Consider the following 24,325-nt stretch of genomic DNA (forward strand, 5'->3'; position numbering starts at 1 on the left):
TCATTTGTATAGAAATATGCTTCTGTTTATAGGCAAAATAGATTATTCAAAGCAAAAACTTCACCAAAAATTAATGGAGACTAAATGATTTCTTCTAGAACAGAAAACTGAACAATGTCAGATCTTGTTTCTTAGCTTTAAGATCCAATGGCCTGGGACATGAGAGTCACAGAATATTCTGAGTTGGAAGGGGTCCTCAAGGATCATTGAGTCCAACTCTGAACTGAATGGCCTGTATGGGGAGCAAACCCACCACCTTGGTGTTCTTAGCACCATGCTCTAACCAACTGCCATCTTATTATTTAAGCAATTTTAGTGCCCAAAACAATTGGTATCTTACATCAAAAGTAATACATCTGAACAACTAAGTTGCTAAGCTATTATTATTCAGTCAAATAATACTCTAAAATATTTACTATTGTAGGCAAACATAGTATTTTCATGGCAGGATTTAAAAAGTTAAGAATTAGCACCAAGCAGTCAGTTCTTAAAATCTTTAGTATTAATTATTATGGGTTTAATCTATTTTCAGTCTTACAGCAGGATTAAGTTCTACTAACAGTGTGATTCTCTAATCCAACGCGGTCAGCACCTGGATAAAGAGCTTGTACCTGCAACTGGTCACTGAAATTTGTAAAACATCCAGTTTCACTCAATGTCCTCAAGCATAAAAAAATCACCTTGTTCATTTCATGATCTGATGAATGCTTGTGTTCTTTCATCTATAGTCCATGGCTTGAATTTTAATTTTTCCAGTTACTTGTTGCTTACATTATCTTTGTATCATGAATCTTCTCCTTATCCTTTGAGATAAGCACTACCTCACTGAAATAACTATGACAATTTTTGCAAAAAGCAAACATAAAAATTTAATCTCACTAGTGTTCCATATATAAAACCGGATAATTTGCTCTTAAAATTCCTTGTCATCATCTGCTGAGTAATATCCTGCCAAGAGGAGATGTCACCAATACAGAAAGAAATCCCATAGGAAAAAATTCAGATGTTTATATTCTGTCAATGACAACTTAAGCAAATCAGGAAAAGTTACTTAATGTCTGCTGCTGAATCTCTCTTCCAGTAATTCTTTGCATTTCACCTATATTTTCTCCCTTATTTTTTCAGATGACTGTTCTAGTTGAGGAAATGCCAATTAATATCTTTTTTTAGTCAGGAATTACAAGACCTCCTCTAGTGGGAAAACCCAAAAAAGAATGTGTAAGACAATTTCATCCGAAATCCCACTGAGGTGAAACCAAGAACCAAAACTTGGAAAGAATTTATGAATTTTATCATATTTTTTATTTAATGAATATGCAGAACAGGTTCACTGTCCTGGTAGCATATGAGGAACTGGAAATTATGCCAAAAAAGCATCCAAACCAGCTGAGCCTGAGGCACTCAGAGCAGCACTGCAAAGAAGCAGCAAGTGACAATACTAGTGGACTCCCTGCTGAGGATGAAGACTTTCATCAGAAGGATTGCTGCTTTCCAAGGGCTTTGATTTGGGATGTTATGGTGAGGCTACAAAGGCATGTCCAGCCCTGGGACTATCGTCTCTTGCTCCTCTTCCATATAGGTGCCAATGATATGGCCAGTGCAGACCTGGAATACACCACATGTCTCCAGGGACATGATAAAAAAGTCATGGGGGTCCCAATGGTTTTCTCCACAATCCTGCCAGTGAGAGAAGATGCTTGAGAGGATATGGATAAATTGGTCAACACCTGTTGGTCAACAACTCGTTACATAGCTGGTATTGAAAAGAGGGTTTCATCTTTTAGGACCATGGGACTCTCTCTCAGGATTGAGGCTAAGATATGGTATTGAATTGAGCAAAAAGGGCAAAATTATCTTTGACAACAGGTTGGCCAACCAAAATCAGGTGAAGAAGTAATGGACTTGGCTGTCAAGCAAAGGGTGCAGGTGATTTGGGTTAGAGAGATCTCCTGGTCAACAAACTAGGGCTGCGGAGGGCCCACCTCAGTCTGTACACAAAAATAAGGAGAAAGTTATCACACCTTTTCGAAGAAATGAGCCCAACTGTGTGTCCCTCTCAAGAACCTGCACATTATACCATTCAGCAGCACACCAGCAAGTAAAGAAGACAGAGCCAGACTCTTCTCAGTACACAGTGGTCCCCAGTCAAAGAAGCAAAGGGAACAAACTGAAATAATGACAAGTCCATTTAAATGTAAGCTGAATCTTTTTTACTGTAAAGGTAACTCTGGAATAGGTTAGCTGGATAGAAGCATCCACCCTTGGATATACCGAAAACACAACTGGATAAGATTCTGAGCAGCCTGTTATAGTAGACCCTGCTGTAAGCAGGGTGGGGGGAACTAGGCAATCTCCAAACTTCCTTTTGAGTGGCTACTGATTTATGATTCTGCAACACAGAAGCTTGATTCCTGTACCTGATCTAACCACCTACAGTTTAATATATACCTTTCGCTACAGTTATATAAATTTTTATGGGAATAGAAGGCCTAGGAAAAAAAATAAGGGAGTTCAATAATTGCATTGCAGGAATATTATACATTGAGAATTGACCAAAAGGTGATTCATACCTGTAGAAATCACTTAGGTGGAGAAAATTACATTGGCACTAAAATGTGTCCATACAAATATGCAGTAATAGTTTATTTAGCAACACCTTCACTTGAGTGCAAATAAGTATACAAGGATAGGAAGCTCAGGTTCTTCTGAGTAAGAGTAGAGTAAAATCATTTAAGATTGACTTTGTCTGAATAGAATCAGACTTCTACTTACTACTGACATATTACATATGACTTTAGGTCACTTTTCAATGCATTTCTTAAACAAAAAATGTTCTGCAAATCAATCTGTAAATTTAGTTATGCGGGTACTTCACTGAAAGTCTGTAATAGTCACTGTGGGGACAGTCCATGTAAATACAATAGTGTTAATCAGAGTACAAGACTTCAGAAATCCAAATACACTACAAATTCCAAAACTACAAAAGGAAAAATTCTTTTTCGCTCCTATTTTATAGTGCACCTGAATTAAGGGTTGTATTACATTAGCAAGCAATATATATAACCCTAAACAGAGCGAAACAAGGGTTGCTGAAACCTGGCTGCCAACTATATAGTAGTTTGGGGGCAGGGTCTCACTGGTTTTGGGCTTTTGTAGAGCATTAAGAGCACACATCTTCTGTTGCAGTTTCTTTCAAAAGTAATTGAACTTGTGTGCATTGAGACTACAGTGTGGCCAAGCACAGTTAAGTGAGGACCATTGAGAAATTCATGTCAAAAGCATAGTCCGCAGTTGAAGTAAAACGCTAATGCATCTGAGCTATAAGAACTATGGACCACAAGAACATATGAACACATGATTGTTTTTAAGTTACTTGGGCCAATAAATTATCATAGAATCATAGAATGATTCTAGGGGGTTGAAAGGGACCATAAAGATCATCTAGTCCCAAGTCTTCCTGCCCTGGGCAGGGACATCTCACACTAGACCAGGTTGCTCAAGGCCTTATCCAACCTGGCCTTGTCCCATCCCAGGGATGGGACATTGACAACCTCCCTGGGCAACCTGTTCCAGTGTCTCACCACACTCACAGTAAAGATTTCTTCCTAATATCTAACCTAAATTTCCCCTCTTGCAATTTGTATCCATTACTCCTTGTCCTATCACTACAGTTCCCAATGAAGATTCCCTTTCTGGCTTCCTTGAAGGCTCCCTTCAGATACTGGAAGGTTGCTATGAGGTCTCCATGCCACCTTCTCCAGGCTGAACAGCTCCAACTTTCTCAGCCTGTCTTTGTAGGGAAGGCGTTCCAGTCTTCTTGTAAACTTTGTAGCCCTCCTCAGGACTTGCTTCCACAGTTCCATGTCCTTCTTATATTGGAAATACCAGAACTGTATGCAGTAGTCCAGGTGGGATCTCATGAGAGGAGAGTAGAGGGGGACAGTCTTCTCCTTTGGCCTGTTGGCCACACTCCTTTTGATGCAGCCCAGGACACAGTTGGCTTTCTGGACAGTGAGCTCACACTGACAGCTCCTGTCAAATTTTCACCAAGCATCACCCCCAAGTCTTTCTCCATGGGGCTCCTCCCAGTCACCTCTCTGCCCAACCTGTAGCTGCATCTGGGATTGCCATGACCCAGGTGTAGGACCTTGCACTTTGCTTTGTTGAACTTCATGATGTTTGCATTGGCCCACCTCTCAGGTCTGTCAAGGTCTCTCTGGATGGTATCCTTCCTCCAGTGTATCAACTGCACCACACAACTTGGTGTCATCAGCGAACTTGCTGAGGATATAATTGATCCCATTGTCTGTGTCACCAACAAAGATGTTGAACAGTATTAGCCCCAGTACTGAGCCCTGAGGGACACCACTCATCACTGGTCTCCATGTGGACAATGAGCCATTGACCACAACTCTTAATTCATAAAGATTCAGAATAGATTCATAAAGGACAAGTCTTCTGAAACAGAAGTTTGTGATCTCAGTATGGACAACAGCTTGGAAATCTCTGTCTTTGTCTGTCCCTCATTAGTCAGCTGAGATACTCAAATTATGTTAAATGTACTGATTGCCTATAAATGTTGTCCATATGTTTGTCTGGTTTTTGCCTGCTAGAAAATCAGTGGTCCATTTAGCAGAATTAGACAAAATGCATAAGTGATAGAAATAGTTTAACTCTTACTGGTCCATAACAGTGCATGTCATACCACTTTATGAAACTCAGCATTTGTGCTTCGAAAAAATTCCGCATATTGTCCCAAGCCCTAAAAGACATCAGAGGATAAATTCAGATTGTTCTTACTGACGATCTACCTTGTTGGCAGAGGTGTATTATTGAACTGAATTGAACCATAAAGGAACAAGCTAGTTGTTAGCATTACGCTGGCAGATATCAAAGACAGTACATTTTCTTTGAAAGGTGAATGACTACATGCTTTAGGTAGCTTCACTGTGTGACAAGCTTGATTTATATCTCAGTGCAACATCTGTCCAGATGTAGTTCGATTGGTGATATGAAATAAAATCCTAGTAAGAAGGTATTTCCAGTTCCTTGATTCTGAGTACTAAGGACAAAGATATTTTGTTTCTTGATACATGTTCCTTGGTGCATCAGGTGTTGAGTAGTGTTCAAGAACCTTGCTCTTCAAGTTTCACTCAAATGCAATCACTGAGATATAGAAGTAATGAAGAAAAAAAGAAAGCAAAGATCACTGGTGAAAGATTGTAAAAGTTTTTAGTTGGTCTGCCTTCTTGAAGTTTATAGGTGCATATACTGTTCCACTTTAATTGCAGCACAAATGTATGAGACTTTCCTAAAAGAAATAACTCTGATAGCTACTAGTACTATATAATTCCCTGCCTCATGCATGTTTTTGCTATGCTATATCTGAAATGTCTTTTGAAATGAGTATCCACACTTTACAGACTTTTTGGAACTATTTTAGTATCTACAAAACTGTTAGCAATTTCTCATATAAGATTCATGTGATGTGATGATTTCTGATTTTAATTTTTGAAAACTCTAATAAAATATATGTTGCACTTTTAAAAATAAGATCAGAAATATTAAATTTACTCTGAAAATTAGCTTAGTCCTAATATATATATATATAGTGAGAGAGACTGAGTTTCAAATATTGAACTGGTTTTGATTGGAGGTTTTTTTGGTCTTTGTTTTCTTATTGTTTTATTTTGTTGGGTTTTTTCTTTTGTTAGGAGAAACAATGTTGTCTTTTGTTCAGCATAGAAAAACAAAACACACTTTTTGGTTTACTCTGTTGCCACTTGCTGGTTAGCTGTCCATCTGGGATGACTGTCACTAAATGATTTCTAAATAAGTCCAAAACTGGAAAGCGTCTGCAAGGAAAAGTCTCAGTGCTATAGAGAACAATAATGCACATTCTGCATGTGTGCCCACAGGGGAAAGACACAAAAGGCACATCAAAGAATCTGGCATTTTCATTTTATTACCTAGGCAACATTCCCAGTCTCCTCTGGCTGTGGACATATGCTTTTTAGTCATGTTTTAATAGTTGTTTCATGCTTGAGGAATGAACAATAATTGAGATGCTGTTTTCTACATGCTTTAAATATGTCAACTTAATTAATAACAGTAATTATAAACAGTAGGCTCAGTACGCCTTCAGACAGTACCTGCTACTGTGTAGAAACTCAGTTCTTTCTCTTCAGCCTTCATTATGTACACCTTTAGCTTGCAAGTTCCAAGCTCTATATACCTTCTGTTGGTCTTGGCCATATTCCCAGTTTATTTACCGTTCCTACCTTCCAAACTGCCAGTTTTTCTCCACTAAACCTTTGTTGATTAAAAAATCTACACTATTTATATTAATATCTGCATGCATTTCATTAAGAGAGCTAGAAAATTCTCGAGTTTTTTCTCTGGAATACTGACTTCGAGGGAAAAGAAAGGAATTGTATTAAACAAGTTTTTTAGTGTGATCTTTTAGCAACAAAAAACATCCCTTTGTCAAAAAGAGAGTAAACAGAGCTTTCAGCATTATGAAAACTGAATCAAAAAGTGTTCTAATACTACCCGTTTAAGAGAAGTTTTTGGAGTCTCAATTCCCAGCTGTTCTGAATGATACAAGGAGAAAATTTAGACTAAATTTGGGTTTACATAAAGAGAAATTATGGATAAATGCATACCAGGAAAAAAGATTCAGAAATTTATTTTAAAACTGGGTAATTAATATACAGGAGTTGCTTGATATAATACTAGTTCTGATCCAGTTCAAGTGTACTGAATCTCACGTATGCTAATCTAAGAAAACACAGACTTCTACAAGGTCCTAGATTTTTCTACCCTATCTTTACTGAATATATCTCCTCCTTACAATAGTTGCCTAAATCTTCTTTTATGTTTTTGAATTGTCCCAATTATTTCCCTCTTACTGTCAGATGTATGACTTTTTGTCTTTCTTATGATGCACTAGATTTTCAATACCAAAATTTCCTTCAGTTTCTAAACTGTCAGATAAGCAGAACACACATCAAACACAGTCTCTATTTAGCAAGGTATATCAGAGTGTCTTTGTTATGTTTTTCTATTTCTAACCTGTATGTGAGAGAAAAATGCGCTGCAGGCTCAATTTCTATGTCAAGGTTTAACCCCAGACAGCAACTAAGCACCACACAGCTGCTTGCTGACTCCACAACCCATTATGGTGGGGGAGAGAAAGGGCTAAGAGGAGTTTAATAATTGAAATAAATATTAGAGAAAGAGAGAAATGAAATCCAAGGCAGATAAGTGACGCAAATGAAAACAATCGCTAACCGCTAACCAACTGATTCCTAGATTGTTCCCTAGCACTAGACCCCTGACCACTTTTCTGCCTCGTTTATGTGCTGAGCATGACATTACAAATGTCGTTTGGTCAACTGGGATCAACTGTCCCAGCTGTGAACCCTCACAGCTTCTTGGCAGGGCAGCATGAGAAGCTGAAAAGTTCTCGATTTAATGTCAGCCCTGCTCAGCAACCACTTAAACATCAATGTCTCATCAATGTTATACTCCTGCTAAATCCAAAACACAGCACTTTGGCAGATACTAGAAAGAAAATAACTCTATCCAGCCCAAACCAGGACACTGTGGAAACATTATTCTCCAGAAGCATGAAAGTCACAGTAATACTTACATGGTTATAGCTGAGAAATTGTGTATTGCCAATGTCCCCAGGCCATGGTTAGAATCATAGGATCAGCTATGGTAGGAAACACTTCCAAGGTCAGCAAGTCCAGTTGTTAACCCAGCACTTCCTAACTCACCACTAAACCGTGTCCCTAAGTGCCACATCTACACAGCTTTAATACCTCCAGGGATGGTGACTCAGCCACTTCTCTGGACAGGCATGATAACCCTTTCCACGAAGAATTTTTTTGCCTAAAATCACATCTAAACCTCCTCTGGTGCAACCTGAGGCCATTTCCTCTTGTTCTGTCACATGTTAGTTAGGAGAAGAGACTGACCCCCACCTGGCTACAACCTCCCTTCAGGTAGATGTAGAGTATGAGAAGGTCCCCCGTGAGCCTCCTTTTCTCCAGCCTAAACAACCCCAGCTCTGTCAGCTGCTGCTCATGAGGCTTGTGCTCCAGACCCTTCACCATCTTCACTACTCAAGTAATTTTCATTATTCCGTAATTTCTTACTGACAGAATGACCATTCTGAACAATTTCTTGTTTTAAAAAACTTTTTTAATTTTAGTCAAAAGTCCCATTTGGCTTCTTATCTTCATGTTTCAGATGAACAGATTATTCATTATGAATTAAAGGTTTGTATTCTGAATAAACACCATCCTGTTTGCCTTATAAAATTGAAATCTCCACCTCATCTATTATTGAGTATAATGGCGGCAACTAATCCAGAATAATGCTTATGCTGGCTTTATCCATAAATATCGGAAAACAAATATGCTTTATTCTTGTTCAGAGTATGCATGTTTAATAAAATACAAAACCAGCAAGATCCTCTGGTGTACTTCATTATCTCATGATTTTTTCATGTATAGAATGTTACAGAGCTCTGCTTTGTTTTCTTCAGCCGTATTATCTTTCAAACATTATGCACATATTATGTGAGTGAAAATAAGAGCAGGAGCAATCCTTGAAATAATTTTTATTTTTAAAATTACTTTCAATGTTAAGCTTTTTAAAGCAGTGATATTTCTTAGCTTTTCATACACTTTTCAGAAATAATTTAATTGGAGATAAATAATTTATTTACATTTGTATTTTAATAATTATACTACTGTACACTTACTTTTTAAAACATCTGATTCAAAGAAACTGGTCCAACTTTTTTCCACTAAGTTCCTTGAAAAGAGGTTGTAACCAGGTGGAGGTCGGTCTCTTCTCCCAGGCAGCTATCAATAAGACAAGAGGTCTTAAGCTCTGCCAGGGGAGGCTTAGGTTAGATATTAGGAAGAAATTCTTTACAAAGAGTGTAATCAGGCATTGGAATGGGATGCCCAGGGAAGTGGTGGATTCTCTGTCCTTGGAGGTTTTTAAGATGAGAGTGGATGTAGCCTTAGTGCCATGGTCTAGTAACCATGGTGGTAGTGGATCAAGGGTTGGACTTGATGATCTCAGAGGTCTTTTCCAACCCAGCTGATTCTATGGTTCTATTATTCTTCCTCCAGCTTTCGTCTTGAGCGTGATGTCACTGTCATGCTAAAGAACAGCATTCTGGTTCCTAAAGGTGACTTACAAGAAGGCTGGAGAGGCCCTTTTCACAAGGGCATGGAGTGATAGGACAAGGGGGAATGGCCTCTACTGAAGGAGGGTAGATTTAAATGAGATATTAGGAAGAAATTCTTACTAGGAGGGTGGTGAGGCCTTGGCACAGGTTGTCCAGAGAAGTTGTTGACATCCCATCCCTTCAGGTGTTCAAGGCCTGGCTGGCTGGGGCTCTGAGCAGTAAAGATGTCCCTGCCCATGGCAGGGGGGTTTGAACAAAATGATCTCTGAAGTCCCTTCCAACCCAAACAATTCTATGATTCTGTGATTCCCACTGATACTACACTCCTGAAAAGAATATACTAAAGTTTTCAATTAAATCTAGGAGAAAAAAAAAAAGCAAACAACCAACTATACCCTGAACAACATAGATTTAATATAAAAAATTAAATTATATGCTCTTGCATAAACTTACAGCTTTACTTTCTTCTGGGCATATAATCAAAACGAAATATGCAAATATATAATTTAATTAGACATATGAAGTAAAAAAAAGTCATTTTTTTAAATGACACAAAAGTTTTTGCTCTATTTTATATCAATATCCTTAATAAAATAATTTAAGAAAAGTTATGATATACATGCAAAATTACCCTCTCTGGCCCATTCTTCCTCTGGTTTAAAACATTATTTTGAAACTATATAGTTACAAACAAGTGGAATGAGTTTCAGCAAGCAGTTCATACCAAACTTTTGTAGAAAGGGGACCCTGAGGTTGGTTACAACATTTGTAAATGATGAAGAGGATGTTCCTGAAAAAGAAATAATGTGTGAGAGTAATATTTAATAGCAATGTCTTCTTTGGATAACTTCTACTTGAGACCACATTGAGAGAACTATTTTTTTCTTTATTTAACCAAATGGAGTTGTATATGTGTATGTGTTTCTAATTTCCAGATATTATCATGTTAAAGTTATTTCACATAGCATTGCTGTTCCTCGGGACAAAAAAAGATGACACTGTAGGTGAAAAAGGAAGAGTAGGGATGTTGTCTGTGTGTCTTGACAAACCATGGTCATAAATTTATGTGCCTGAGATGACTGGTGGTAAATACATGATGGTGATCTCCACAGTTCTCAAAATGACCTTGCAGCCTTTTTTGTTCCAGCCTGCAGGAAACAAATTTCCCCACAAAGTCCCTCAATTCTTAATTTAACCCATTAACAGAAGATTATAAAAATCAGATTTGCTAAAGACCTACAAGTGCTTATAAAGATTGTTTAGTCAGAGATTATGTCCTTTCATGCTCTCATTGCTCTGAATCTTCATTTCCCTATCTAAGTTTCCTATCCAATTTTTCTAATGCTTCTCCCCATTTAAATGTCCCTGATTTAGTACATCCCTCTAGGGTCCATCACTGTTTCCTCACATTCTTATCAGTTTTGGACTTCAGATTTGGGGTTTGGTTTTGTTGTTGGTTTTTTTTTTTTTTCTTCTTCTTGACTTCAGAATCATCCTATTAGCTGCAGTGGCTGCACAAATTCAAACCTTCATCCAGCTCCTGCCAGGGCCTGGGTAAGATTCCATAAGTAGAAGAAAAGGATACACCTTAAGTGGTGCAGAGGGAAGGTGGGAGAATACAGAATAAAGAAAAAGAGAGAGTCAGTGGCCTAATGATGACACAATTGTAATTACACAGGAAAAGAAGAAGTATAATTTATCACATTTGTAGACAAAATTCAGTCACAAATAATCTTTTTTGTGGCTTGTTGATGAGACTGTAGGTCTCATCAATACTCTACTGAAATCCAAAGAATGAAAAAAAGCCCTAACTATGCACCATCATCATAAATTGTAATTGATTTAATAAATATGGCTAGTGAGTACAGTGTTTGCAATAGCATTACAGGTGTGGAACCTCCTGAAGTCCTGTAGGCAAGCACCTTCAATATCCAGAAATAGAACTTCATTAGAGTAATAAGAGGCAAACTCCAGGAAGGCCTGCAACATGCAAATTGCAAAAGATTGCCCTTAATAAGATCAAGCTCTCCCAGGGAGTGGAAATGAGACAGAAAAAGTTATAGCTAAGATTAAATGTTTTTACAGCCTTATAAGATTAGAATGAAAGTCTTTAAATTTCCTCCTATCAGAGAGAAAAGCATTTTCTTTCTCTCATATGAAATATGAGCTAACAGGTAAAGAGTTGTTAACCTCTACCATATCAAATACACACAGAACTGTAAAATCCTAAAACATAATTTCTTAAAGCGTTACGTTCCTAAGCTCACAGTGTAGCCTACCTTATTGATGCTTTCACTGCTTTATCCTAAGTACTACTAAAATTCATTTTAACTGTCTGTTAGGAAAATAGAGAAAGAGGGAAGAGAGTTCTTATCATTTGAATGTGAATTATTAAGTTAGGATTTTATTGTAAGAATACTCCACCTTTTTCTCTTATCTGTATAAATGTTTCATAATAGAAAAGCCTTCTTAATAGCCCTTTAGTATGCTGAAAAATCTATAATTAACCTACATTTTTCAAGAAAAAAGAGAAAAGCATTACTAAAATCTGGAGCTGGTACTGTTAAAATCATGTTCAGACAAAGTAGAAATAACATATTCAAAAGCTGAGATGAAAAACCTAAGACTGGAACAATTTTCTAAAAAATGAGGAGGACTGATAATGCTGTTATCACTCAGTTTATCTAGTCTGTCTCCAATTTGCAGTTCCCTTTTCTCTCTCTCTCTTCTTTGTAATAAACTTTGTCTTTAAAATGGTGACAACCCTTGATTCATTAATTTTGCGTCCTGTCTTACAGCTTCTTTATTAATTTTTTAAGTGACATACGTTTTCAGGAAAAACCTCAAAAGTAAATTCTCATTGATTTTTCAATTAAATAATTTGGATTTCAAAAGAACGTTTGTATTTGACTTTTGGTGACCTATTTCTAAATTGTGTTATGCAACAAGTGAATTAGACTGTTGGACACAATTTGTGCTTTTCCCAGAAAGTATTGATTCCTATAACAAGCCATTCTGAGACTATAAGTATTACAGAAATTCTATTGCAATCAGAAGCTGCTATGAATTTTTCGTTTGTGGATGCAGCTGTCACTAGATGACCCTGATAAACAGACAGTTCCAAGTTTTTAGTGTATGAACCGACTTCAGTTATGCATTATCAGGTGGTCACATACTCTTAATTTTGGTAATGCAAGGCTGTGAGTGAAGAAACAGTGAAAAGAGCATGGAGGTTTAGTTTCCAATACAGAGGACATGTATCAAGTACAACCATCTGAAACACTGTATTTTAAGAAATATTTTTTTTCGTGGGGTAAATTCTAGAAAATTGTGCTGCTTTTAGTGACTCAGAATCTGGGGACAGTGGAATTCTCCTTTTGGGGAATGCAACTTGTTGAACCCCAGGCCCTCACTGTTCTTCCAGGAGCTGCGACACTGGGCTCAGAATGACAAAACTCTTGACAAAAAAGTCAACTGAACTGAACTTCCTCACAAAGGCATGCACAGTGCTACGTGGGCATTAGTAACTGTCTAGCTGCATGAGCTAAATACATGGGGGAGTTTCAACTACATTTTAAACTTCTCTGCATATTGTTCTAATTAAAAAAGCAAAGAATGATGATGTAGCTCTGAAAACAAGCACAGTCAAGCCCCAAGAGTTGCAAATTTAGGGCCAGGTGAATGTGGATCCATGTTCTCTTTCTTCCAAATTATTTTCCTATAATGTGTTTTATTATACTGAAATGTTCTATAAATTTAAAGTAGAAATGAGTGAAGGTTCAAAAGAGGAAACTTGACATCAAATATTTTAAATTTCTGGGTACTTCTAAGGATATTTAATTTGAAGTATTATTGGAACAGTCTGTTGTTTTAACTTTCCCCTACTTTTGAGCCTGAGGTTGGCAAAAAGGGCATTTCATGGTATTTGAAATATATTGATGTGATAATGGTTGTATGCTTAAGATTTAAATTTGAATGAGCTATTATGTTAAGGCATGAGATAGCTTTGTTTTATGGAAACCAGTAGTTGTTCTTCTGCTTTTTTCTTGCTTTATTTAAAAAGTTAGCAGCAACACTGTCAGGTTTGAAATTCAAAAGCAAAATATTATTTCTATCTGTCAGTACCTCGGCTGCTCCTTTGGAATATCACAGTTAACTTCCATAGCTCTCCTGTTACCTGAGATCTAGGGGCAAACTGAAGGCTCTGGACAAGGTTTTAGGTGGGTTAAATTCCCGTTAGTACTTTGGATTAACAGGAATGTGTTCATGACCTTTAACTAGTCATTGAACAATTGATCAAACCAGATACACTGATCAAAGGTTAATACTCAAATATCTGTCACTAGCTGGACTAGTTATTTGGTTTATTTTGCACAAATAACTGAAGGCTGTTGTTTTTCATTAGTTTTCTTGTGCTGTTCAGTACCTGTCATGTTGAAGGTGATTTGATTGGCATATTTTCTAGTAAGCTCTCTAGGAGAGAAAGAAAAGAGTGTATAAACAGAATAAATGCCAGAGGTGGAGAAACAGAGACAAAAAATCTATTACCAATTATTAATTATGTAAGAGGTTTCAAACTGACTTTGGTTTGTTGTCACAAAATTGCTACTAGATTAGGCCTGTATCAAATCTTATTTTTTTCCCAGAAATCCTTCAACTTTCCTAAGAAGAATCTTTCCTGATTTGTATCAACAATTTTTAAAATGTTTTGACTGTCAAATTTGGTTATGTTAATGATTATTCTTAAATACCTGCTATGGTTTTCTAATGTTCATATTTCCTGTAACATCTCATAGAATAACATTTTAAAATTACTAAAAAATATAAAATCACAGAGGTGTGGATTTGTTATGAGCATTTCTTCTTTTTCTGCAAACATAATACATAATATTTAATATTGGCCATGCTCAAATGGAATATCTGTGTCAATATGAGTAAAAGTTGTGTTGCATGTTTGCATGCCTCAGTATGTTATGGATAAATTTCCACAGAGAAACACATCTCCCACAAATTTACATTGGACTATGAGAACCATCATATCTGAGCAGCGATGTAAATAGCTGATTAAATTGTAGAGGCACAGGCCAGAATTTATTTGCACATTAAATGCAACATTTAAAATAATTTTAAGAGAACCCTGTTGCTAGAATTGTTGTGATACAATTTTAAGAGAACTAAACTTTCAGCAAAATATCATAGTGTTACAATTGTGTCACTTTAAAATGATCAATATCAAAAGCAGCAATAATTATGATTTATTAGCAAAGCTACCATTTTATGAAACAGTTTTGTATAGAGACATGCAGTGCAAATAACTAGTATTCCCATTTAAGATAATTTTCTTTGTGGTTGCAAATTACAGTACAGTTCATTTAGAGTTATAAATACACAGCATGTCTAGATATCAGCCATATTTTAAGCTGGAGCTTGCAGTGAATGAAAATGTAAGCTTCTCTTTACTACTGGTGTGCTATTCAAATATTATGAAAATTGCACTTTCTTGCATATATTTATTAATAAAAATTAATATATACGGATAAAGAAATATTGCAGTGTAAAGCAAAACTCATTACAACTCATCAAACTTTGCCTGTACCAGGTGCTTTAAATGTGCTCCTTCTAGTTAATATAACTAATCATTATTTTAAATGTTGGAGACATAAGCAAATTTAAAATGTTCATTGTTCTTTCTGTAAGCTTTGCTTAAAATTTAAATAAAACAAATCCTGTTTTATCAATTATATCAGTTAATATATAATTTATAATATCTTATATTTATAACTTAGGTGCAAAAGAACCTAAGTAGGTTTGGGAGAACAAATAAATATACTGGTCAGAATTTTTAGGATCTAACTCTGTAGAAAAGGATATATAGATAAAAATAGAGAATATAGAATTGCTTGAAAATCCATAATGCTATCTCAACTTCTGTAGATAACTACTACTTAATAAAGTTTTTATTTCACATTTTGTAGTGCATAGGACAAAACCCACATAGGCTGTGTAACTTATATAGCAAGAGCAAGATAGAAAAAAACCCCTTTTTTAAAAAAAAGAATAGATAAGAATACATCAGTTTATGATTCTAATAATAAGATTTGGTAACTAAATTGGTGATTTTTAAATAGTAGTTTTGTCAGAACCAGTCAGTTGGTGCAGTACTTTTTATTGCAATTGTTCAGGACTTCTGAAAAAGTATGTTTCCTACTTTTTTTTCACCTTATTCTATCATGGGACTTCTTATAATTATTTCTCAAAGTAAGATTAGTATTAATAATTGTATTGAAAACCTCATGACACTTACTCCCAAGAGGTGTTTCTTTGCCATGAGTTAGGGAATCTGACTATCCATTACAGAGCCAATAACTAGTATTAGAGCAGGCCATGTCTGTTTTTCAGAGTAGGAGCTACAGAGCTAATTGCAGATTTTCTTCGTGCGTCCAAAGTCAATTTTCTTTCTTTTGTGGAGCAGCACTGTTCATCCATTTACTTTCACTATTCCTACATCCTGTGAAGAACAGGTAAATAATTAATTACCATAAGATGGAAAGGTAGTATAGTTGATGGGACTTCACTCTGCATGGATCTTGTTTTAGCTTGGTCTTGTTTAGTATAAGTGTTAAACCTAATGAAGATGAACAGGTATCCTGTTTTTGTTTTGCTGTTTTATTTTGCTTTGTTTTGTTTTTAAATAAGCTTGCTTATTTAGGATATAAATCAAAACAGAATTGAATAATGAAAACAATGTCATAGTGAGAAATGAGAATCTTATTTTCTTAGTGAATACGTATAATTATGCAAATGATCAAATCAATAACAAGTTAAAAGTAAACCTGAAAGTAGTAACTCAGAAAAGACACTTAAATTAACAAAAAAGGCTGCATAAATAATGTTAGAATCTCAATATGGTTTAGAGCAATTGCAAATATGATTTCACAGACGCTTATATTTTTATGTTCATATTTATTTCACAAGGTTAAGTAAACTGCTGTTGGCACTAGCAAAATGAAGTTCCATGAAGCTTTTCTGAAGGAGAAAAAGCTCTGCTTGCAGCAGAAAAAAAGTTTTGTGGTGAAGTTTTCTGTAGAGGTTGGAGTACATCTCCCATTATGTGCCAATGCTAAATGGTCTTATGATGTGCTCCTCCTTTTTGGCCTTAATGGAAAAGAGTTACTCCAAAAGAAACATGATCTGGCAAAAGGACTCGGAACATACAGAGTAAAGGGGCATTTCTGTGTTTCTTTTGAGTGTTTCAGTTTCTAGGAAAGGTACTGTTTGTTCTTTCTGCAAATGAAAAACTGTAACACCCCCAAAAATGACCCAACTCCATAGTATCTTTAAAAATTAAATTGCTTTCATTTTTCTGTGGACATGGAAAAAGTATCTGGAGTATATATTTATACTGTAAAAATTCTGCTCAACCTACACAAGCAAAGGACAGGCCCGAAGATTTGCCTTGTTCATAATTCATATCCTTGTTGTGTGTGATGAAACTTTTTCATTGTAGTTTCGGTTTGCCAGATGTTCAGCTGCCATTTTCCAGTTAAGTAACATTGATTATGTCTTAAGGAAATGATTAATTCTTCATTTACAGTGTTGGAGAAGGGAAAATATGCAAATACTCTTAAATGGCAGTTTCTTACCACACACAGATAGTGGGACAAATACATGCTAATGTGTGTGTGTGGTTCTGGGTATGAATGAAGGAGATCAAAAAAATTACAGTTTGATCTTGTATTTAGCTGATAAAAATCTACTGTTCTTACACAGACTGTGTTATATATTGTACAGGGAATAACTATGGTGTTATTTACACATTTATTGTGTTCTTAGAGGACAAGCAAAAGATAATTTGAAGGAACTCAAAGGTACCATTTATTTTAGCTTTCTACAATGGATAGTAATACATAATTACAGTAAATAAAGGAGAAAAATATATAAATAGGTGTTAAATTCTCTTCCTTCAGTCTTTTGTTTGATTCACTGCATACTTTCTACTACACATCTTCCTGTCATTTTATGTTGTTCAGTGTATGCTATGCCCTGACTGACAATCCCACCTCTCTGAGCCTTTCCTCATCTGAGAGATGTGTCAATCTCTTCATAATGTTATTGGCTGGACTCTTTCCAATAGCTCCATATCTGTCTTGTACCAGGCAGCCCAGAACTGACACAGCACTTCATTTGTGGCCTCTCCAGGGCTGAGTAGAGGAGAAGATCACCTCCCTTGGCATGCTAACAGACTCCTCTTTATGCATCCTGGGATGCTGTTAGACTTCTTGGCCACAGGGGCATATTGTTGACTCATGTCCAGCTTGGTGTCCAGCAGGACTCCTAGGTCCTTCTCTGTAAAGATTTGTATCTATCAAAACCTTTTTTATCTGCTTATACTTGTATATAATTTATTGCAACATATCACTCTCAGTCACTGTAAAACTACACAGAGATTAAATAATATGTAAGATTTTTTAGTTTGCTTATTGTGCACATATGCATGATATACATATATGTAAGTAATATTTTGTTCTTGATGTGACAATCCTCATGTAATGAGAAATCTACAAATCATAAACTTTCAGCAATTGATTGACAAATACTTTTAGTGAGACTAGAAAAATACTGCTGCTTTCTAAACAAAACTGTTGGCAAGCCTCCTTTCACTTTTAATTTTGTAATCCATTTCTGGAAGAGCTTTTTGGAAGCTAGTCTTTATCTGGTATATGTGAAAACCTAACCTGGTAATAAAACAGTTTTTAGGAGATGTCTGATACTTACTTGTGGGTATGGATTAATAGTGCCCATTTTCGCCCATTTTGCACTGATAAATATGCAGAGAAATGAGGAAATTCTGTGTGGTTGTTATGTAATAAGTGTTTGTCAACATGAGAACTAAACAAATAGAATGCAGTTGGGAAAAATATGGATCATAAATTCACTATGTACAAATTGGTTGGTGCAAAAGTTGATTTGACCAGCTATGCTAGAATATACAAGTAAACAATTTTATTTGAAGTCCTGGAATGAGTGGAGCTGTTGCACACTGTGTGACGTCCCAGGACAATCGTACTGAGCTTGACTTCAAACAGTTAACTTCCTTTCTTTTTTGTTATCTTTGCTCTGATAAAATGTTCTAAGCTTTTAATTTGGCAGAAGGGGGTAAGAATACCATTACAGAAAAGTCTGGGACAACTGCCCAATCTGGATTTTCTTCAGCGTTCTGACTCTTAACTTTTTATATTTTTAAACAGTATTAGGAAATGAAACAATTTCTCTTTACTGTTTATAAGAAGTTGATAGCCCATATATGTTTGAAATACCGCTGTCTGTCTCCAAATTTCAATAACAAAACAGCTAAAATGTAGCAAAGTTATTTGCAGACTCCAAACACCTATAGATGCCACAATGCTAGTATGTTATACATTTGATCATCACACTGTGGCAGTCTATTTTTGCACTCAGTTTTTAAAAAAACTCCTAAACTTTTTTTGCTGTCTGTTAATGTATTCCAACCATCAGTAATAACGCCTCTTGTAATTATATTAATGATGAAACAAATTGTTTGTTTTACCTAATATATTTCAGAGATACCAATGTGATTGCTTGCCCGGATGGGAAGGAACATTTTGTGAAAAGGAATCAAATGAATGTAATTCAGAGCCTTGTAAAAACAATGGCACTTGCATGGATCTTTTCAACAGCTATCGGTAAGCACTGCATCTTCTCTGTGGCTGAATGACCATGGACCAGGAATGACAGGTTTATACAACTCAACCCAAACCAAACCAATCAACCAACCAACCAAACCACCAAAGCAAAAGAACCCTGTGAATTCAAAACATTTAGCAAGCAACAAAGTTTGAAACTGTACTTTTTCAAAGAAAATATAGTATCTCTTTCTGTCATGTTTTCCCTGTAAGCACAGGAGATGCCTTAAGAGTAAAAGTAGTGGGAGTGGACAGTTATACAGTCTTGGATGAAGAGATTATATCATTGCTGCCACCTTGTGGCTTAAAATGACAACAAAATAGTAATTTAACTAAAATTTATAGCCACTCAGGCAAAGCATGAGAATTTAAAACTAACCATATTAATTTTGCCTTAAACCCCAATTTTTATTTTATGCATGCTTTTATAGTTTAAACATTATTTTGTTTCAGTATTATGGGGATAAGAATTTCACAAACAATCCAGTAATGAGGTTCTGCTCTATGTAGACAGGTTTTGTCTCTGTTATGATGTCAATACTAGAACAGTCCTGTAAATTCTTAATAGGTATTGTTATGGCTGCATAAAGAGCACAGTGTAATAACCGTGCATGGTGCATAGTCTAGTTGTTGTGCAGTGATTATATTCTGGGTAATATAGACAATAATCAGAAAGAAAACAGTTAACAACAGACGAATGATTCCCCAAATAGCCAAAGATAAATTTAACTAATTTAAATAATATATATAATATTTTTCACATTAATTTAAATCCAGAACTTAAGGGAAATACTTTGCCATGTCCTAGAACTGGCTATTCAATATCCTATTTTGGAAAAATATTTTCAGTTTGATAACAGAAAAACAAGTGTTGTGATGTTAAGAAAATCTGTTAAAGTCTTTTCAACTACTTTTTTTTTTCACTTTTTAAAGTCTGTTGGGATATGAAAAAAATTGTTAACTATTTTTATTTTCGTGGTCCTTTTTTTTCTGATGCTTGTAGTTCTTTGTAGTCTACTAATAAAAATTATGTTATAACTGCATATTGCTTATGCAGGCTTAGGTCTTTCATTATGGCAATTTGAATTCTTACGTGTTGTAATGGATTGAATAGGCAATTTCATCATCCTCAAGGACAATTCTAGGTGTATGAATATTTTTCAGCCATGAATCTTTACCTGCCTTTACATTTCATGAACTTTTTCAACCTCTGGGGCATTCTATGTATTGCAAAAGGTAACAGGGCTTCTCCTGATTTTATTCAAACTGGGTCAGCTACATATGCACTAATCCAAGGACCCCCCCATTTTTTATTGAGAATAAAATGCTCCAAAAGTACTTTTTCTGCATTTGAGAAATACTGAGCTGTTACAGAAAATGTTTCCAAGAAAATTTGTTTGAACTGTAAGCACCATACGTATTTTTCCTCAGAGCTATCTGTCCTAGTTGACATAATGGAACAGAAAAATTAGACATATTCTTGAGTCATCATATACAAGGGTCACGATAATACCAAACAAAAATTCTTTAGAGATACTTGTAGTTGAAACTGTAAGTTTGAGTCTTGGCAACCACAAAGAAAATTAGTGTGGCTAGATGTTTTAGTCATATAATCTAAAGCAATTTCATTTCAATCGTTAGAACTGTCATTTTGTCAATCTGTTTTGCCCCCTCCCCTGCCCTCCCTCGTACCCGGTAACGAGCATGGATTTAAGGAACACGGACACCAACTTTAAAAACAAGTGTATAAACTTACTATAATGCAGTGGCTTATGAAAGGATACACTTAACGATGCAGCTAATAATTACTACAAAGAAAGTCTTATAGTGATTAAGAGAGCTACATCACCAGTTGCCCTAAGTAATCATCATCATCCAGACCGCACTTCAGCTGAGAAGGCCCTGATCACAGCAGAGGTCTGGAGAACCTCTACCCAGCAACTGGGAAATCCTATGCAGTGTGTGCACCCATAGGGGAAGCCTCATCTTTGCTTTGAGAGGGTCCAGCTTATATAGTGTAAAACAAATTAGTTTACATCACTCGATTGTTGCGGAAAAACAATCTGGCTTTATTCTCCTCCTGGTTTTCCCCTTAGGCCTGGCCAGGGCCCAAGGTAAAATGAGGAGTCAGTTTGGACTGACTATTATCAAATGCCCCATGACCTTGCTTAGTCTCTAAATATAGAATTATGACTACTTTGGTATCTCAAATATGAACCAGCTGCCTACTGTTCCCACGACCTTGGCTGAAAAGAAAGGAACATTTATAACACATACAAACCTTACTAATTATTGATAATATGCTGTGCTAACAAGCATAAATGTGTATTCTTAAAGTATTACTAAGGATTATATAGATTCTTCATTAATAAGCAGATATATGGCTAAATACAATACTAGTCTAAATATAATGTTAGGTTGGAGAGTTCATCTTTTAGGTCAGCTTTGGCTCAGGGCTGATCCTTCAGGCCCCAGCATTATAGCTGTCCTAGTTTATACTCACAGATGCTAAAAGATATTCTGCTTTTTTTATAATTACTCTTAATTTAAAAAATATGTTGGTTTCTATTACCTTTGGTAACACTTTTCTGTTGAAACATACATCAACGAGACAAAGTGTTTGTCTAATGGTAGCTAAGCAGTGGCAGTAACTACAACCTGATCCTGACGACATTCAGCTGTATCTTTAAAATTAAACATAGTTTTTAAAATAGGATAACTGTATTCTAGCTGCCTAATATAAAAGATCATTGGCATTCTTGAGCTGTGCCTAGGCATTTTTTTGGACAAGGACTAGTTGGTCTGGACCAAACTCAGGCCAGCAACTGCTCTGAGAATGCAACAGTGATAGACAATGCAATTTCCTTGCCTGTGGCCATATTCTGGCACTGTATATTTGTCTGCTGTAAGTTTAGCTGCTGGCAGCAATGCTCAGAATTTTTTGAATTTCTTTGAAGTTGGCCACACCACTACCTGTACTTGATATCCTTTCCAGCTTAATGTAAAGGATAGATAACAGAGGTTTCTTTTATGTTTTGATAATCCTCATTAGTTTACTTTCTCTTAAGTATTTGCAAATCCAGCTGAAAACATCATATCTTTAAAAACTAGGTAATTTATTACACAACAAATATATTTTTGTATAAGAAAAAGTGTGAATATAATACAAAATGAAACATGTCCCTACCAAATTCAAATCTGTAATCAAAAAATAATAATACAAACCATAATTACTAATTAAAAAATTCACTTTAAGTTCAATTTTTTAGCTGGGGCTATTTTTTGTTGAATCTTGATATGAAAACTAGCTGCCAAAACTGAAGAATCAACAATTATGGCAGAAAAGAGTGCTTTTCTTTATGGATTCCATCATAGGAAAATAAATCACATTCTAACAGGAAAAAAATTAAGCCTTCTCAAGTGCATATTTTTTAAAAAAAAAACAGGTAAGAAATATACTGAATCAATAGTCAAGCTTGAATAGTTTGTTAGATATTTTCCATTTCATTTGAGTTAAATTATGTTCAGCTGATAAAATAAAAAATACCTTTTTCTTCCTTCTCACTTTTCAGTTTGGCACATGGCACAGCAAATATATTAATTTAGAATAGTTTCATGCATGTATTTCCAGTACCCTATGAACCTCACTTTGTTTCTCACAATAACATGATCTCTCAAATTATGTCTCTGAACATTTATTGAGAGATGTATCTACTTCCAGCTGAATTCCCTATTTCTTCTCTATTGTATCAGCTCTCCTGATACTTCTGAGGTTTAGCCCTAAAAACATCAAACCCTAATTAAAGCCCCTGTGACTCCTCTGCTGTTACCAACTTACAAGGAAACTTTAGGTGAAAATCTCTTCAACTCTTCTTGCAAAATAATAGGCAAAAACTTTACAGATGAACCAGAGTTTCTAATGATGTAGAATAGTTTGGAACTCGGCTGTAATCATTATGACATTAGAACTTGGAGAATTAAATGTCTTCCCAAAGTACTCTATACTTTCTCTGTACTCACATTGAATCCCACAGATTCATACTATTTACCATTTTATCAGTATCTGTTGTTGAGGGGTTTATAAAGAACAAAACTGGTAAGTGTCTTATTGCTGTTTTTCTTGTTATAACATACCAATGGACTTGCCTGTACTAAACAGGACATTAGACCTACCTAACTATATTTTCTGATGCCATCTATGCATCTTATATTTTTTATAACAGTTTTAGTTTTTTTTCACTTGAGTACAGGAAAGGTTATCCTTTGTCAGCAGTTGAATCAATCCACTAAGACACTACTTTATAATCCCTGAGTAAACTGAAGTCCAGTTCTTCAGTGAGAGAAGCAGGAATCACAGTGGCCTGTCCTCATTTTTCCCTGTCTTTCCTCTCTTCATTTATCACCAATGTTTTATGCTTTCTGCTCCCCTTCTCCAAAAGAAAAATGCTATCTTATCTGGCCTTGACATCTTACTTTTGCAATCAAGACCCCTTCCTGCTTGGGTTGTTTTTTCATTTATTTTTGTTTGGAGACCAACATTTTTCCTGCCTGCTCATTCTTATCCTTTAGATTTTAGTTCTGGCACATGTTTTCTACACCCTATTTGTGCATCTATATCAAGGTGTCCATTGCCCCTTCAGAATATGGATGTTATAAACCTAATTGTGTTACGAAATGCTGTGAGTGGTGGTATGGTGTTACAAAATATTTACTCATATTCTCCAGCCATGCTATTTTAGGGTGCATATGTCTGGAAAAAATATTGAGTAGAGTTCCTTTAGCCTGCTTCTAGGCTCCCTTTTTTGAGTGCCATAGTCCTTTTCTTTTGGCTAAATGTGATACAGATCTGGGTCTTGTTTCAAGTTATGACTGGATCACACATAGGTAGTCAAAAAATTATAGATAGTTTTGTAATGTCATTTGTATGCCTCTAATTCTAGGAGCTAGATTTTTCTTTTCAGAGGTGGTCCTGCTGCTGAAATATCTTCCCACTAAGTTCTGCGAGGACGAAAGTTGGTAAATGCCAATGTCACCTTAAAGTTTGAGTCTTAAGTTCCTTAAGCACTTCTGAGAAATTACTGATAATATGCAAATATGTTTTCTGTATTTAAATGCTCTTCATTTAAACTCTTTTGTTCTTTATCCTGTCCTGTAAGGCGCCATGGTTTTCCTACCTCCCTTTTGACTCCATCTGAAATAATGAATTTTGTTCATAGAGGTGAGTATTTTGAGTAATTTCAGAACTCATCTCACATTGCAGTAGTCTTCCTTAGCAATGCTTCTTCAATTAGTAACCATGCCATGATCACCTTTCTTTGTCTTTATTTAGATAATAATTTATGTGAGCTGACAATTTGAATAACTGTATTGTCAGCCAGAGCTAGACTTATCCTGACTCCCTCTTGTT

The 24,325-nt window shown here is 35.7% G+C and overlaps 1 protein-coding gene across 1 annotated transcript in view; it reads left to right on the forward strand.

Annotated features, from left to right (window-relative positions):
* Positions 1–24,325, forward strand: part of EYS (eyes shut homolog) — an 863,631-nt gene that overhangs the window by 351,175 nt on the left and 488,131 nt on the right. The window contains exon 22 of the mRNA XM_064650232.1: positions 18,797–18,918. Within this exon, the coding sequence (XP_064506302.1) occupies positions 18,797–18,918 (122 nt within the window). The remainder of the gene's footprint in view (positions 1–18,796; positions 18,919–24,325) is intronic.

The sequence above is a fragment of the Pseudopipra pipra genome, chromosome 3, assembly GCF_036250125.1.
Source record: "Pseudopipra pipra isolate bDixPip1 chromosome 3, bDixPip1.hap1, whole genome shotgun sequence".
NCBI classification, from domain to species: Eukaryota; Metazoa; Chordata; class Aves; order Passeriformes; family Pipridae; genus Pseudopipra; species Pseudopipra pipra.